At 51.4% G+C, this 16,170-nt stretch overlaps 1 protein-coding gene across 8 annotated transcripts in view; it reads left to right on the top strand.

Annotated features, from left to right (window-relative positions):
- The window catches only part of PFKFB3 (6-phosphofructo-2-kinase/fructose-2,6-biphosphatase 3), a 70,195-nt gene that overhangs the window by 41,451 nt on the left and 12,574 nt on the right, over positions 1-16,170 (top strand). For 3 of the 8 annotated variants that reach the window (XM_019738224.2, XM_074325018.1, XM_074325019.1), the window contains exons 2-8: positions 9,787-9,912; positions 10,907-11,003; positions 11,706-11,772; positions 12,338-12,412; positions 12,767-12,823; positions 15,055-15,179; positions 15,691-15,898. In XM_019738224.2, coding sequence (XP_019593783.1) covers positions 9,787-9,912; positions 10,907-11,003; positions 11,706-11,772; positions 12,338-12,412; positions 12,767-12,823; positions 15,055-15,179; positions 15,691-15,898 — 755 coding nt within the window. Of the gene's footprint in view, positions 1-212; positions 633-9,479; positions 9,499-9,786; positions 9,913-10,906; positions 11,004-11,701; positions 11,773-12,337; positions 12,415-12,766; positions 12,824-15,054; positions 15,180-15,690; positions 15,899-16,170 lie in introns of those variants that run through there. The other 5 variants (XM_019738222.2, XM_019738220.2, XM_019738221.2 and 2 more) reach the window with 4 other exon arrangements.

Below are 16,170 nucleotides of genomic sequence, written 5' to 3'. Positions count from 1 at the left end.
GTTTTCAGGCGCTGCAGGAGCAGGGCGAGCTGCTGTCGTGGGCCTGCAGGGGGCGCCAGCAGGTCGCCTCCTGGCTTGCCTAGTGCCCCTCCCCGCCCGGCTCCCCACGTGAAAGGGGCCTGGGACCCGAAGAATGCGTCCCCGCCCCAAGGCTGACGTGTGCATCGCTGCCGGCCCAACTCTTAAAAGCCCCAGCAGAGCACGGGTCGTGCTAGCAGAGCTGGAGAGGAGGCAAGCGGGAAAGGAACACGACTGTCACTCCGCTCCGAGCATCCCGGGGACTTCCCGAGTGGACGAGCTTGGCCCTGCAGAAGCTGCGGGTGCAGCCCCAGCCCCCCACCCCTTTCGAAGCTTTCGTGGAACCTCACGCCCCGGGCGAGCGTTCATCATTTACCACAAAGCACGTTTCCAAAAAGCAGCACTAGGAAGGGCGCCCGGGCCGCGCTCTCTCGCACTCACCCCCTCTTCCCCTTTGTTTTGGGGGGTCGACACGCCACTCTCCTCAAGTCTGAATTCTTCGCAAGGGACAGAGGGCCGCCAAGTCTAGGCTGTGAAGATGCCCTTGGAACTGACTCAGAGCCGGGTGCAGAAGATCTGGATCCCGGTGGACCACCGTCCCTCGCTGCCCAGATGTGAGTGCAGATGCGCGCGGATGCCGGGTTGCAGGGGAGAGGCGCGCCGCTTGGAGAGCTAGGCCATTGTATGGCAGGCGCTGGCAGGGCGCTTTTGTGCCGACTCCTCTCCGGCGCGCTCGTGCGGGGCCGGGCGCCGCCCTCCACCGCTGTCCCTGCGGGTCCGGGCGCCTTCCGCTCCTCCCCGGCGCTTGGGGCGGGGTTGGCAGGGGCGCAGGGCGGGGACGACACGGGCTCTGGCGCCGGCACTGCGCCTCCCCTGGCCAGCGTCGGGCGCGCCTAGGCTCTGCCGGCTGCACCGCGGTGCTCCGCTCGACTCGCGCACGGGAGCGCAGAGGGATCAGGAAACGGCGAGCGCGCTCCGGCCTCTGGCTCCCGAGCGCCGGGGACGGGAGCGCAGGGCACTGTAGAGCCTTTGCTTCGTGACGCTTGGGAAGGGACGCTCGCGTGTCCCCCAACCCCCGTCTTCCTCCCTGGCTCCCGTCAGGCTGAATCCGGCCAAGGGACGAGGCCCCTTGCACGCGCAGCGTCACCTCGGATCGCTCCCCTCCTTTCTCTCCATCACTACCTTCCCTCCTCTCTCGCTGTCTCTCTTTACCTCTATTTCCATCGCCTCTCTTCACTCCTCCCTACGTTTGTCTGCCCTCCGTACCTCTGTATGTATTTACACCTCATCTCAGTCCCTTTTCTATATATTTCTATCACATCTCTACATTTCCATCTCTTGCTTTTCTCTCCTTTCTGTATATTTCTAATCTTTCTACTCTTTATGTATCTTCCCTTTCTCTCCTTCTCTGTTTCCTCTGTCTTTCCCTCCCTCTCCTCACTCCCACCTCCAGGTGCTGTGCTGGGGGCCACAAGAGAGCAGCCCTGGAACCAAGCCTTTGCCTCCAGTTTTGCGGAGGGTCTGTAGATGGGTGACAGCACAGTTGGCTGTGTTTCACTCCACCGAGCTTGGAATTTGCTGGCAGTTCACCACCCTGCTCCGTCTGTGTTGGGCCATACATGCTTTGGAAAGGTTTATCTTAGGCTCCATCCCTAGCTATGGAGAGAGCCCCCTCTTGAAAGGGTGGTTCCAGTGTTTTGAAGGTGATATCGCTCCTCCAGGTAACCTGCCCAGGAGCATCAGGTGGATAAGGTAGAGCCCGGTGGTGGGTGTTTTGTCTCAGGACAGGTCAGGTTACCTGAGAGGTCAGCATAGGATCCCAGGTGCAAACCCTAGGGAGTCTTCTAGGCGTGGGTGGCACTGGAGTCCAAAGCCGCCTGCTGGCCTTCTCTGTTGTCACGTTTCGGGATGGTCATGGTGACAGCTCATACAGCTCACCACCTTGGGCTTTGCCCAGGTCTGAATCACCCTCCACCCCCTGCCGGCGCCAGGAGGTGGGGAAAGATGGCTCTGTGGTGCTCATCGGTCATACTGGTGATGGGACCTGGCAAGGCACTCCTGACACTGGGGCTGCTCTGCCAGCTTGTCCCCCTCTGCTGGACCTGAGGGTTTGGGGGGCCACAGAAGTCTTAAAGAGAACTAGGTTTCTTTGCAAAGTGGAGGGGATTGGCAGGTCTGTTTCTCTTTCCCCAGCCCTTTCAGATACGCTTTTAAATAGCTTGCACACTGGGCTGACCACGGTCTGCTTGTGTTTCTATAAAAACCTATTGATGCTGAAGAACGCAGCGCCTTAAATCCTGAGGGAGATTTGGCGTCCGCAAGATGCAGAAACAATCCCACCTTTTGTGACTTGAATAAAACATATTTATGCAGCACTTTGTAATCTAACTGGTCATATGAATATAGGTTGGTTCTATATATGTATGTAAATGCATTTTTACATAAGTGTGTGCACACACAAACACCCACACACGAACAAATTTTGTCGTTCCCTAGGTTCATGGTGGTGGGCTGAGGTCGGGGAGAAATGACCCTGGGGTTGGGAGCGGAGGGCACTGAGATTGGCTGCATTCGCTCAGTCGTGTGATTCTGAGACACAAGTGTGCAGCGAGCTTCTTTCCTGCAGGCTTTAGAGACCCATCCATTAGACTCTGTCGGTCTGCACGTCTCACACGCAGATGAGAGATTTGTCTAAAAATCCCTCGCAGAGCTTGGGGGGCGGGGTGGATGCTAAAGCTGATGGGTTACGTCCCTGCCCCGCCCACTTCCGGAATCCTGAGCGTGGTTCAGAGGTGTGGTCTCAGACGCGTTCTTCCTTGTAAGATTACCTGCAGCCTGGATAATTATTCCATGCCCTTATTTCAAGTAGCGGTGTCTTTCTTGGTTTCTATAGACACATCTGTCTCTCTTTAGAATAGAGAAAGCAGTCTTTCTTCGTGGCATCGTCCCTGATTCCCTCCGCCCTTCTTTAATGACGTTTGGAACATTGGATGGATTTTCTCCTTCCTAAACCGGTTACCATCTTTCTAAAAGGTGTCCTAACTGGGGGTCTGCAGAAGATTCCTCTGAGGGTGTGGGGGACATTACTGTTGATGTGCAAAAGACAGTAAAACAGAAAGCTCCAGATTGATTAGTTTGGTGAAATTTCTGCCCCTGACGTACATCAACTGAGTGCTCTGGTACGACACCCATTTGTGGTAAATGCTTCTTACAAAACCTGCAGTTTCCTTCAAATGCAAACCATAACTTGGGGGGAGGGACTTACTGAATTGGTGAATCAACTTCATTGACAGGGAAATCATTTATCGACTGGCAAGGGCTGCCTGTCCTTTCCGTTTATCATCACTAAAAGTGGAGAGCTGCATGCGAATTCCTACTTATTTACTCACTCAGAACCTCAGTTTTCTCATCTGTAAAGTGGGTTCCATACTGTCCACTGGTAAAACAGTTTTCATCTCAGTAGGGCTTAAATCCAGTGATGGTAGTCTAACTTAAAGAAGGGAGATAAGGGGGCAGACCGATGGCTCAGCTGGTTAGAGCGCAAGCTCTGAACAACAGGGTTGCCAGCTCGATTCCCCCATGGGATGGTGGGCTGCGCCCCCTGCAACTAAAGATTGAAAATGGTCACTGGACTTGGAGCTGAGCTGCGCCCTCCACAACTAGACTGAAGGACAACGACTTGGAGCTGATGGGCCCTGGAGAAACACAGTTCCCCAATATTCCCCAATAAAAATTTTTTAAAAGGAGAGATATTCTTACCCGTCCATGGTTGGCCACTATAGTTTATAGCGGTGGTTCTCGTCCCTGGCTGCACATAAGAATCATTTGGGGGAAATACTGGGAAAAAAAATCCATACGGGTTCCCTGAAGCAAGTTCGAATTGCCGTAGGTGAGGCCTGGACATCCTATTTTCTTAGAGTTCCTTAGGTTCAGTCACTGGTGGAGAACCACTAGTTGAGGAAAGAGCACTTGAAGGATTCCAGATGAGAGAGACCAGTTCTGTCCCTTAGTACTTGTGTGGCCCTCTCTTCATGTGTGGGTCTTAGTTTCCACGTGTCTGGAGTGATGGAAGCCATAAAGGCTGAGGCCGACAGAGGCTGCAGGAAGCATTTCACCCATATTACGTCATAATCCTTCCAAGAAACTTTATGCAGTATTTCTCCATTAACAGAAAAGGAAATTAAAACATTGGAATGTCAGGTAACGTGTCCAAAGTCCAAGGAAGCCATGGGAACTGGCTTTGAACTCTTTATTTGACTCCAGGCCCTGCCCTCTTAGCCACTATGCTATTGTATTGCCGCCCAGTGTTGTCAAATGAGTCACAAAAACTCCGTCCTTCACTGTTCCTGGCAGAGACCATGTTGGGTTGGGAGGGCCGTTCGCTGGACAAAGGTTAGTTAGACATGCATTAAAATATACATGCAAAGCTATGAATGAGTATGGTTTTCACCAAATAGTACAGAAGAGCTTTTGAAAGAAGTTTGGCTTCTCTGGGTTCTTGCCACCCCTCACATCCTTAGGCCTGTCCCTCTGGGGCAAGCTCACTTTTTTTTATTGTAATTAATTTTTAAAAAGTTACAGTTGATATTCAATATTATATTAGCTTCAGGTGTACAACATAGTGGTTAGACATTTATATAATTTATGCAGTGATCCCCCTATTAGTCCAGATGTTGGTTCTTTTTTTTAAATTAGTTTCAGGTGTACAAAACAACATAATGATTAGATATTTACACCCCTCCCAAAGTGATAACCCCAACAAGTCTACTACCCATCTGACACCATACATAGCTATTACAGTAGCATTCACTATATTCCCTAGGCTGTACTTTACATCCTGTGAATATATACTTATATATTTTAAATTATAGTTGACATTCAGTGTTATTTAATATTAGTTTCAGGTGTACAGCACAGTGGTTAGGCATTTATATAATTTATGAAGTGATCCCCCCAATAAGTCTAGTACCCATCTGACACCACACATACCATGTTTCCCCGAAAATCAGACCTAGCTGGACAATCAGCTCTAATGCGTCTTTTGGAGCAAAAATTAATATAAGACCCGGTAGTTTTGCTCCAAAAGATGCATTAGAGCTGATGGTCTGGCTAGGTCTGATTTTCGGGGAAATAGGGTAGTTTTTACATTATTGACTATATTCCACATACAGTACTTTACATCCCTGTGACTATTTTGTGACTACCAATTTGTACTTCCTAATCCCTTCACCTTTCTCACCCACCTCCCAACCCCCCCCCACGTAGCAACCATCGATTTGTTCTTTGTTTGAAAAAATATATGCACCCCTATGTTTACTGCAGCTCTATTCACAATAGCCAAGATACGGAAATGCCCATCAATAGATAATTGGATAAAGAAATGGTGGTACATATATACAATGCAGTATTGCTCTGCCATAAAAAGGGATGAAATTTTACCATTTGCGACAACGTGGACGGCCCTAGAGGGTATTACATTAAGTGAAATAAGTTAGACTGAGAGAGACAAATACCATATGATCTCACTTATATGTGGAGTCTAGAGAACAGAATACGAACAAAGTAGATGGATGTTGGTGCTTAACAGTAGCTAAGCAGACTCTTCGGGCTGATGTGATCCCAGGAGAGGGTTTATGTCCAGTGGACAATAGTGAAGTGTTTGCCATAGCTTTCTGGGCCTGCATTTCGTTCCCCCAGGGCCAAGGGCGTGCAGTGGTTTTCCAGAGAGCCCTTCTTAGGTGGTGGTACAGCTGCAGGGTCACAGCGGGTCTTTCTGTGCAGCGTTCGGCTTGCCCTTGCCTGGTGAGAGTAGGTCTCGGCGGTTATGGCCGTCGAAATTCCATCAGGTCACGCTGGGGACTGACCCCGTCTGCATCCATTTTTTCCCCTGGGACTTGTCACTAAAGCAATAACTTACCCACTTGTAGAAAAGATCATGAATGACTTGGCATCTTTTTGAGGTCAGCATTTTGGAGCTCTCCTGGGTAGAAGAAAGCTTGCTGGAGGGATGGGAGCAGCAGCAAAGTGTCTTCCGACAGCTTATTTTATTTTCTGAGCATGAGTTGTGGGTGTCGGTGTGGTGGGTGAGGACAGCTTATGTCAGTGTGTTACCCATTGTCAGAGAGGTTAGCAGCTTAATCTGGTTGTAGGGCCAGAATTAGAATTGGAATTGCAGCCTCTGCCCTATGTAGCTGACCACTTTCAGGATTGGCTACTCAGGTCACCATAGGTGTCGCTCACTGCACTCGCGTACTGGCCTCCTGGTTATCGTTTGCTTTTCTGCATCCACTCATATCAGGGAAGTGACCAGTGCAGGCAGTACACATGCGTACTAGTAAAACAGTGTGGCTGGCTATGCATGGACCTGTCTCAGCTCAGGTGCTACTCAGCGATGACGCTGACCGTGGCTACCCCATTCAAACCCCCCAGCCCTAGTGCCAGTACTCTTTTCAGGGACATCTGCTCTGCTCTCATAGCATTATCTATCATGCTCTGAAATGACCCTGTGCGTTTGTATGCTTGTGTATTGTGTGTGCACACCCGGAGCTCACAGGGCCCTGGAGTGAGTGATGGTAATGACATTAGAGAGTTGGGGGTGAGCTCCCAGAACTTGGTGACTTTCCATGAGCTCTTATTCAAGGGATGGCCTTAACCACGGATGACACGTTTACCCTGAGCGTCCCCCCAAACTGCGATCCAAGTGATTATAGTCTGTTCACCCAGCAGTCTTCAAACAACTGTTTCTTTGCCCCTTTAATATAGTCAACATCTCTGTATCACCACGGACACATTTATGTTGACATCTAAATACGTCTGAGTATAAAACTTTATTGTCAAAAAGAAGTTAACATATTAAACATTTGTATAAGAGGACGTGAAACACACAAGTACTACGTACTTTTTGGGAAATCCTGTGTTAAACTCCATACTTATCTTCCCTAGCCCCTGTGCTGGTGGGAAAGAAGGCAGAGCCTCAGGGACAATGGTATGAGAGGTGGGAGGGACTCTCTTTTCCATGGGTTAAAAAATAAAAGGGGGGCCCGGCCCGGTGGCTCAGGTGGTTGGAGCACTGTGCTCCTAAAGCTGAGGTCACCCAAGGTCACCTGTTCGGTTCCCACATGGACCAGTGAGCTACGCCCTCTATAGCTAAGATTGGGAACAACGGCTCTCCCTGGAGCTGGGCTGCCCTGAGCTGGTTTCCGGCAGCCGGAAAGAGCTGCCAAGAGCTGGGACTGACTGACTGCCTGGGGAGGGGCAGGCAATAATACCAGCATGGGCCAGGGAGCTGTGTCCTACACAACTAGACTGAGAAACAACGGCTTGAACCCGAGTGGGGGGCGGGGGAAGGCAGAAGAAGGGGAATAAAATAAAATAAAAATAAAAAGGTCCATAGAGAAGAAGACACTGGAGGGTCTGGGGGAATGGAGGAAGGGGTAAATGATTATAGGACCATGAAGACGCTTGAGATGTGCTGTGACTTTAAAAAAGAGAAGGGAGGCGTAAAGGAGAGTAAGACTCAGGTTTCGTCAAAAGGCTTTGTGGCAGCTCCTTTGAATCTTACACAAGAAGCCAAAGGAGTGGGAAGAATGACTTCTGCTTTGCCAGATGAGGGACTGATGGTTTATTTAGGTTTGAGATTCAACCTGAGCTTTTGGTTTAAGATGTTTACTCTCCCGTGTCTTCATGGTTCTTTTCCTCCCGAAGCGGCTACTGCCAGAGATTTGGAGATGTGTGCATATGATTAGGGGAGAGTGCCACTAAAACCTGATTTGATAAGTCAGTCAGCTTCTGTCTCCAAGTCCGAGTCTTGCTTATCTGTGGGTGTGCCCAGCCCGGAGGGAAGAGAGAGGGACAGAGATAGTATGTCTGTGCATGTTTGGATGCACTTGGTGGGGACATCAGATACGAATAGGGAATACCAATGGTTTAGAAGAAGGGTTAGTAGAGTGAGAATTGTTTTGGGGGCACAAGTGAGAACTGTTTCCTCCTGTGTCGCCTGCAGCTGCCACAATGCATATACAGTAAGGTGTGTCTTACTTTATGTCCCCCTTGGTTTTGGGCGAGGCCGTCACCTTTATCTGCTTGCCCCTTAGGACTCAAGAAAGCACACTGGTGAGTCTTTGATTGAGTCTCCGCTTGTGTGCACAGGGAGTAGAGAAATGCCTCTAGGTATTTCTAGGGACTTGTTTGTTCCCCGCCACCGGGAGCTGGAGAATCCTCGCCCAGGGCTTGTGTGGCTCCTGAATGTCTCCTGGCCGGCCTCCTGATGGTCTTGCTCTCTCTCTTCCTCCTCCTCCTCCTCCTCATTCTGCACGGAGAAGGTCACTGATGATCTAAAAACAGGAAAGAAACTGCCCCTGTATGCAGTGCTTGCTTCCTCCTAGCCCCAGCCTACAGGTCCAGGGGGCAGGTCCTAGAGGAGCGTGGTAAGCGTTTGGACACCTGACCTCAGTTTAGTCACCAGGCCGAGCATGACCGTGAGGGGGCATATTCAGCTTAAGAGGAGGCGTCTTCTTCAAGCCTGTGCTTGTCAGGGTCCTGGTGGCTGTCCCTCCTCCCCCATGCGGCACTTGCTTGTTAGAGAGAGACAGGGCTTCCTGTCTAAACCTGATGTCTGCCTAGATTTGGGATGCAACCTGAATAGCTTTGCCTATACCCATGTGACAGGTGCCCAGGAAGCAAGCTGCGTGGCTGATGAGGAAAGCTGGGCTGGCCGTGGCAGCCAATGAGTGCCGGGTAGTGCTGTGGGCTGGTGTGGGCAGGTGGCCAGTCTCTTGCTCCCGGCAGGCAACCTCACCCCCAGGTTGCTGGATCACCCGAGAGTCTCGGGCAAGACGCCCGCCACAGAAATACTGAGCCTTTAATGTTTAGAACAGGGCTCCTTGCTGCTTTCTTAGAACAGTGAAAAATCTCTCTCCCTGGTGTTTTGTCTTATTGAGATTCCAAGGGACATGGGACAGTCGTTCAGTAGCGAAGCCAGGAGATTCATAGGCAGGACCCTCTGGCTTTCCCTGCCTGAGGCTTAGGGACCTGGAGCATATAGGACCTTGTGACCTGCCATTCCTTCAACAGGGCCCTGGCACCAGTCAGAACTTGGCAATGGGCAGGGACGGTCTCAGGGACAAAGGAATTTATCTGTCATCCTTTAGGGGGAGGGCAGCACTTGGGGTCCCTGACATACTTTCACTTAATAGATTATTGCTTTTTAAAATTGCCTTCTTTAAAAAAAAAAAAAAAGCATTTTTTTTTTTTTTTTTAGGAAGCTCAAGTAGACCTGCCGTGTGGAGACTGGGAAATTGATGATTGGCTTCTCTCTGTATTTTGGCTGGGGGGGCCCTGCCCCCCATTGCCCACTCCTACCTGCCACCTTGATTTACATATTGCATTTGGAAACACATCTCCTTATGTTGACCTCATCATACGTGGTGTTGGGGGGTCTCTTCCTTACATCCCCAGGAGAACCTTCTGTTCGGGGTTAGGGTCAGTAGTGGGCTTCTCAGCTGGCTTTCGGGCCCTCCCTGGCCGGCTGGGCATTGGGGGCTGGGAAGGTCCCTGCCACCCATCACCTGAGAAGCTAGACGGAGCTGCGAGGTGTGACCCAGGGGCTCTGGCCACCAGGGGGCCTGGTCCCACTGGATTGTAAAATGCTGGGGGCTTTGAGCTGGGAATGAAAGGCATTTCTGTGGGAAGGTTTGGTGTCGTGGGGCACATGACTTTGTCCGTCTCGTGAGTTGCTTCACTGATGGCACCTTTCTTTGTTCTTCCCAGCCTGTGGGCCGAAGCTGACCAACTCCCCGACCGTGATCGTGATGGTGGGGCTGCCAGCCCGGGGTAAGACCTACATCTCCAAGAAGCTGACTCGCTACCTCAACTGGATCGGCGTCCCCACCAAAGGTGAGGCCGTGTCCCAAGGCTGTGTAGTCACACTATGTGCTGCGATCCTGCTTCCCACCCCTCACCCCCAAACAGAAAGCAAAACACAAAAATGGCCCTTCCAGATGCAGCACCGCTCTTGGGCTGGTTGGTCCCCTTTGCTGGGGGTGGGGGGGATCCTTTACAGCTGTGTCACCCACCGCGCTCTATACACACCCTTACTTTGGGTCGGGATCATTTCTCCCTGGCCACTCCGTTATTCCCACTGCTCCAGAACCCACCCAGCTCAGCCCTCACCTCCTTCCAGAAGCTTTCTCTGGCCACCGCAGTCTGTGTTGATTTTTTTCCCTTTTAATTCCCATAGCACTTCGTGGTAACATTTGTCTACTGACTAAAGTGCTCCATATCGCTGATTCTATGCTTATGAATCTTTGCCTGGTCTTTCCAACTGTATGAGAAATGTCTTAAGGACAGGGACTCATTTTTACACTTGCTGTCCCCCACTTGCTGTCCCCCACACTTGCTGTCCCCCAGTGCAGTGCTCCGTACAGGAGATGCCCAGCAATGTCCAGTGCTTCCCGGGGGTGTGGGCTGCTGCGTTCGTAGAATGGCCGATTGGGACCTGGCAGTGGTGTGCAGGCCCACCCTCTCCTGGGCACCGTCAGCAGAAATCATTGCCCAGGGTTCACTAGACGGGTGACAGCCACCTGTGCTTGCAGTGTCAGCCTCCAGTCCCTTAGCTCGGGAGGCTGGACGGGAGGCTGGCTGTAGGAGACAACCTGCAGGGAAGCAGGAGGCTGTGCGCTGTTTGGTGCAGGGCAGCTGGGCTGGGCTGCCGTCTGGGTCGATGATCGCATGCGACACGAGGAGGTCCACTTTCTGGCTTCCTTGTCTTCCCAGAATTGTGTGTGTGTGTGTGGGGGGGTGCTTGGTGTCCTTATTCGGAGTGTTCCCAGCTGCAAGTGGCCTCTTCTTCCTGGGGGCCAGCTAAGTGTCCTCCCTCTTCCGTCTGCAGTGTTCAATGTCGGGGAGTACCGCCGGGAGGCCGTGAAGCAGTACAGCTCCTACAACTTCTTTCGCCCGGACAATGAGGAGGCCATGAGAGTCCGCAAGTAAGGCCCGAGCTGCCATGGAGGCCTGGGGTTTGGGTTTGCTTGGCTTTGGAAAGCCGGGTTCTGTGAGAGAAAGAGGAAGCTGGCTGTGGTGTGGCTCTCCGCTGGTGGCCCTCAGGTCTGGCCCCACCCTGTGTGCCGGTGGAGGAGTGTCCTGGTCTCTCAGAGACGCGCTGCTTTCATCTGCTCCTAGGTGGTCTAACCCGGCTGATGGGATACAGATCAACAACAACGGCTCATTATTAAGAATGAACAAAATTGTTTTCGTGGAAAATCAGCTGCTTCCACTGAACAGGATTTTGTTTTAAGCCCAAGGGGATCATGAAACCCAAACCCAATGGTGTTCAGCCCTGGCTGCTCTTTAGAAATGCCTAGGAGTTTGGAAAGTTCCTGATGCCAGGCCGACCCCAGACCAGATCAGTGAGACTCTATGTCAGGACTCAGTTTCTCAGAAGCTCCCAGGGGGATTTCAGAGTGCATCCAGTCAGGAGCAACCCTTTAGAGGGTGACTGCAGCCCTCCACGCAGGCTTCGACAGGGAACCTCTGGGCCTGTGGGGTCTGGCCTGGCAGCCCTGGCCAGCCTGAGCCCTTTAGCAATAGAATCGCCAGTCCCTCTGCTCATTTGGAGGAGTGGGGATTGCCTGGGCTTCTCCCGTCGGATGGGCCAGCGCTGATGTGTGTGTTCTTTCTGTGTGTTGCAGGCAGTGTGCTCTAGCCGCCTTGAGAGACGTCAAAAGTTACCTGACGAAGGAAGGGGGCCAGATTTCAGTAAGTCTCAGGAATACCCTGGCTCTATCTCCAATCCCATAGTGGGATGGTACCCTGGACAGAGTGACATGGAGACACTGGCCCAAGCAGTGCTGAGAGCCATTGTGAGGACATCTCACATAGGGACAAGTGCCTCTGGCCTTAGAGTTGATGGAAGCAGGTGGCTAGAGCAGCAAGGGACCCAGGAAGGCTCGGCGGGGGCAGACTCAGGGGCACAGCCAGCCGATGTGCTCTGCTCACCCCTCCTCTGTGTGCAGTCGGCACCACCCTCCAAGGCAGGCTGGACCCGGGGTGGCTGCAGCCGTGGAGCCAGCACCCTTCTCTTGTTACCCTCCCCTGCGTGTTAGTGTTGTTCATTTGCTTTAAGGAGTATTCCCACCCCTCCCCTTTCATTCCTGAGTGCTGGAGGTGGTGGTGGTGGGGCGGGGGGACAGCCATGGGCAGGGCGCAGTCTCGCCTGGAACCTCATTTTTGGAAGTGACCAGCCTGACCTACTTGGTGTTTTGGCAAATACTGTTAAACTCGAGTTTGGGTTCTCTTCTCTGCCCCTCTTTCTCCCTGTCAGGTTTTCGATGCCACCAATACTACCAGAGAGAGGAGACACATGATCCTTCATTTTGCCAAAGAAAATGATTTCAAGGTGAGCCAGACTTCTTGCCTTGCCCTGGGGTGCTCATGAGAAAGGGAAACCCTCAGGAGTGGGCTATTTGTACTTGGTCCTTCAACTCCCATGGCCCTCGTTGTGCTATGTACATACCGATAGGGCCTCCCTGGTGGGGCTCTTAGGGGTCACCCTGACTGGGGAGGGTGAAGCATCTCTCCTCTGGGGGAGGAAGGACTTGGGATGGAGTGGATGGTTCTTTTTTCATGTTTTGGAGATTTGTGAGTGGTGTCCTTCCTCCTGAGATGTGGCGGTAACATCACCGCGATACCAAAGTTGGCCCTTCGTGTTACCACATTTGTTTTCTAATATTTCTGTCTCTCGTCCTCCAAGGTTTTTTTCATCGAGTCTGTGTGCGATGACCCCACAGTTGTCGCCTCCAACATCATGGTAAGACAATGCAGGACCCCCAGTCTCGTGCTGCAAAGCCCGGAGAAGTAACTAGGCCCTGAGAGCGAACTGGTCCTCTCTCTATGCTGTTGATTTTGTCTGAGGTGGGATCCAGGAGGTCAGAAGGGCAGAGTGGTAGCGTGTTTCCCCGAACATAAGACCTCACTGGAAAATAAGCCCTAGCATGATTTTTCAGGAGGACATCCCCTGAACATACGCCCTCGTGCATGTTTTGGAGCAAAAATTAATATAAGACCCAGTCTTATTTTCGAGGAAACACGGTATTTAACCTAGAAGCATTGTCTGTGACCTGGCCTGGCTTTACCTGGAGTCCTTTCAGTCAGCAGAAAGCAGTCTTTGTGGGACATGAGAGGTAAAGTGAGGGTACGGGGACAGTTTCTGTGGATGGCAGTAGCTCGGCGGCTGGGTGGTGATGGGGCTGCTTGGGGCAAAGAGCAGCTCACTTTCTTAGATGGAAAAGGAGGCAGCAGGCTGGTCCCTTTTGCTACTGAGGACCCTGGTCGGTAAGAATGGCTATGTATTGACAAAGGCCATAGGACTCAGCAGACTAAAGGCAGAATTCCCACGTCTGGGAACCATGTAGGTGGTAAAACTATCTTCCTGCTGAGGCGTCTACAACATACCCTCCTTCTCTCCCTGTGCCAAGAGGAGGTGTCTGGATCAATTGAGGGTAATTGGCAGCTTAATTTAATGAATTCCTTAAATTTTATCACTTGATAGCAATATATCACAAATAGAAAGGGTTACTGTAAAGCCTTTACCACAAGTCACCTTCTCATGTTGTAGATAATTTTCTATCCAACTTAAATACATCAGAATAAGCCGTAGCTATATAGAGCACAGGTGTGAGACCTCTTGTGGGAACACAGCGGAATGGCTCCATAGAAGTATGCGTCTTTAAAGGGATGCCGAGCGCTCCTTAGCTTCTGGTAGTGGGCCTTTTCTGCAAGGCAGTGCGAGTATTTACAAGCATTTCTAAGAAATGAGTTCATATTTCAGGAAGGGCTATTCAAATTGTGGAAAATCAGTCCAGATGAGTTTCAGCAGGTCCAAAGGAAGAGGCTCAAAAGCGGAGGAAACAGACGTTGCTGTAACCTGAACAAAGGGTTTGGCTGTATTTCTTTGGTTGGGTTCTACTAGTTCCACTTGGTAGTAAAGGGAATAGCAGCTGCAAAATTGCTTTTCCCCGGTGAGCAGTCCCACGTGCTTGCCCAGGAATTTACCGTTTGTTAACACAGTCATTTGCCTGACCCTCCGCGTTCAGAGGTCTCTTTTGCTGATTAAGCCTCAAAGCAACTTTGTAGCTTAGGCCTTTCCACTATGCTCTTTAGGTGGGTGGCTCTACTAAGGAGGAAAGGACTTGCTTTTCAGTGCTTAGTCCCGTGGCACGAAGCACATTCACATGGTGGTGCCACCATCACCACCATCCATCTCCGGAACTTTTTCATCTTCCCAGAATGAAGCTCTGCACCATGAAACAATAACTCTCCATGGAACTTGGATTTTTGAACATAGCTGCCTCTTTGTCATGGCAGTGGTAGTTGCTGATGAGGGAAAGAACACAGGCCTTAAAAAATTCAGAGTTTCCCTAAAATCCACCAGACCTGTTGTTCAGTTATAGGCAATGGCAGGCCTGAGGGTCGGTCCTCTGGCATCTCCTTCCTAAGAGAGCAAACCTTGGAAGAGGCTGGGTATGGGGTCCAGGTGGAGAAGTGTTAATCAGAAGTGTTAATCCAGTGTGTGCTGCCCCGTCTGTGGGTGCTGCAGGAAGAATCCTGTCTGCCACACAGGGCCAGGGACATCACCAGCAAGTGCCCAGTGCACCTTTACTAAGCGACAACCTGCCCTTGGGGACCATTGCAGAGGCTGACGCGGAACTTGGTTGACTTGAGGGCTGGGCTGTCTGGGGGTGACTTGGCTACCAGATTGATCCCTAATTGTGACCCATTGAGAGGCGTTCGTGAGAACCTGCATGGGTTTCCTGTCTGCATCCTTTCAGGCCATGGTGCTCTCCACGTGGTGCCCTCCCCGGGTAATGAGGGCATTAGGACTCGACCCCAGTGTATTTCTTTTTTCTCTTACACGCTGGTCGGACCATCATTATCCCGAGCCTGTCTGTGCTTTCCCCGTTTGCCAGCCCCAAATCCTGCTTCAGCTAAGCAGAAAGCCTGCCAGCGCCATTCATCAGCTGCCCCTTTGTGGTGTTACAGGAAGTGAAAATCTCCAGCCCGGATTACAGAGACTGCAACTCAGCAGAAGCGATGGACGACTTCATGAAGAGAATCAACTGCTATGAAGCCAGCTATCAGCCCCTCGACCCCGATAAATGTGACAGGTAATCACCTACTTGAGGGCTTTTCATGTTTCTTGATGTTCCCACAAAGCAGCTGCTCCTGGATCCTTTTACAAACTCTCTTTTCAAATATCTTTTTCAAAAATTCCTTGATCACCCGTTCAGTGTAACTACTTCAGACAGTAACCAAGGAGAAGTGTGGGAAGTGACTGTTTGAGCCCAGTCATGCTGCTGTCCTGTTGACATTGCCTCTATTTTCTTTTGCATTCGCTTGTCTCTCTCTCCCCTCTTCTGCGAGGCCAGCAGCCTCTCAGCCACACACTGTGTTGCGCGTATTACATAATCACTCTCTGACTCTCAGAGAAGAGATTCAGTCTGTGCCTCGGGGAGCATGCACCCCGACGTGGTGGTTCTATTGGGCCAGTGTCTGCAGCTGGGCAGCCTGACTGGTTCTGTTGGGCCGCTCTCTGCAGCTGGGCAGCAGGGGATTTGGCCCAGCCTGGCAGTGCTGTGCTGGCCGCGGCTTCTGACCAACTGGGCGCCTTCTGTGCAGGGACCTGTCGCTGATCAAGGTGATCGACGTGGGCCGGCGGTTCCTGGTGAACAGAGTCCAGGACCACATTCAGAGCCGCATCGTGTACTACCTGATGAACATCCACGTGCAGCCCCGCACCATCTACCTGTGTCGGCACGGCGAGAGCGAGCACAACCTGCAGGGCAAGATCGGCGGTGACTCGGGCCTGTCCGGCAGGGGCAGGAAGGTAGGAGGGGAGTGGGCAGGCGGGGAGCTGTGTGTGTGTGTCACTGTGGGTCTGTACATCCCTGCCTGTGTACATATGTGTGTGTTTCTGTGTATAAGTGTGAGTTTCTGTATGTGTGTCTATATAGAGAGGGTGCCAAAAATGTATACATGTTTTAAGAAAGGAAAGAACTGTTAAAATAGTAATACTCAATATATACCGATAACAAAAGATGAATACAAGTCACGTTTGACTTCTGCAATGACAGGAGGTGCTCGAAGTGGTTACCATCA

This window comes from Rhinolophus sinicus, linkage group LG02, assembly GCF_036562045.2.
Source record: "Rhinolophus sinicus isolate RSC01 linkage group LG02, ASM3656204v1, whole genome shotgun sequence".
Classification (NCBI taxonomy): domain Eukaryota; kingdom Metazoa; phylum Chordata; class Mammalia; order Chiroptera; family Rhinolophidae; genus Rhinolophus; species Rhinolophus sinicus.
Note: the sequence above shows the minus strand (reverse complement) of the source record. Positions and strands in the feature narration are given on the sequence as shown.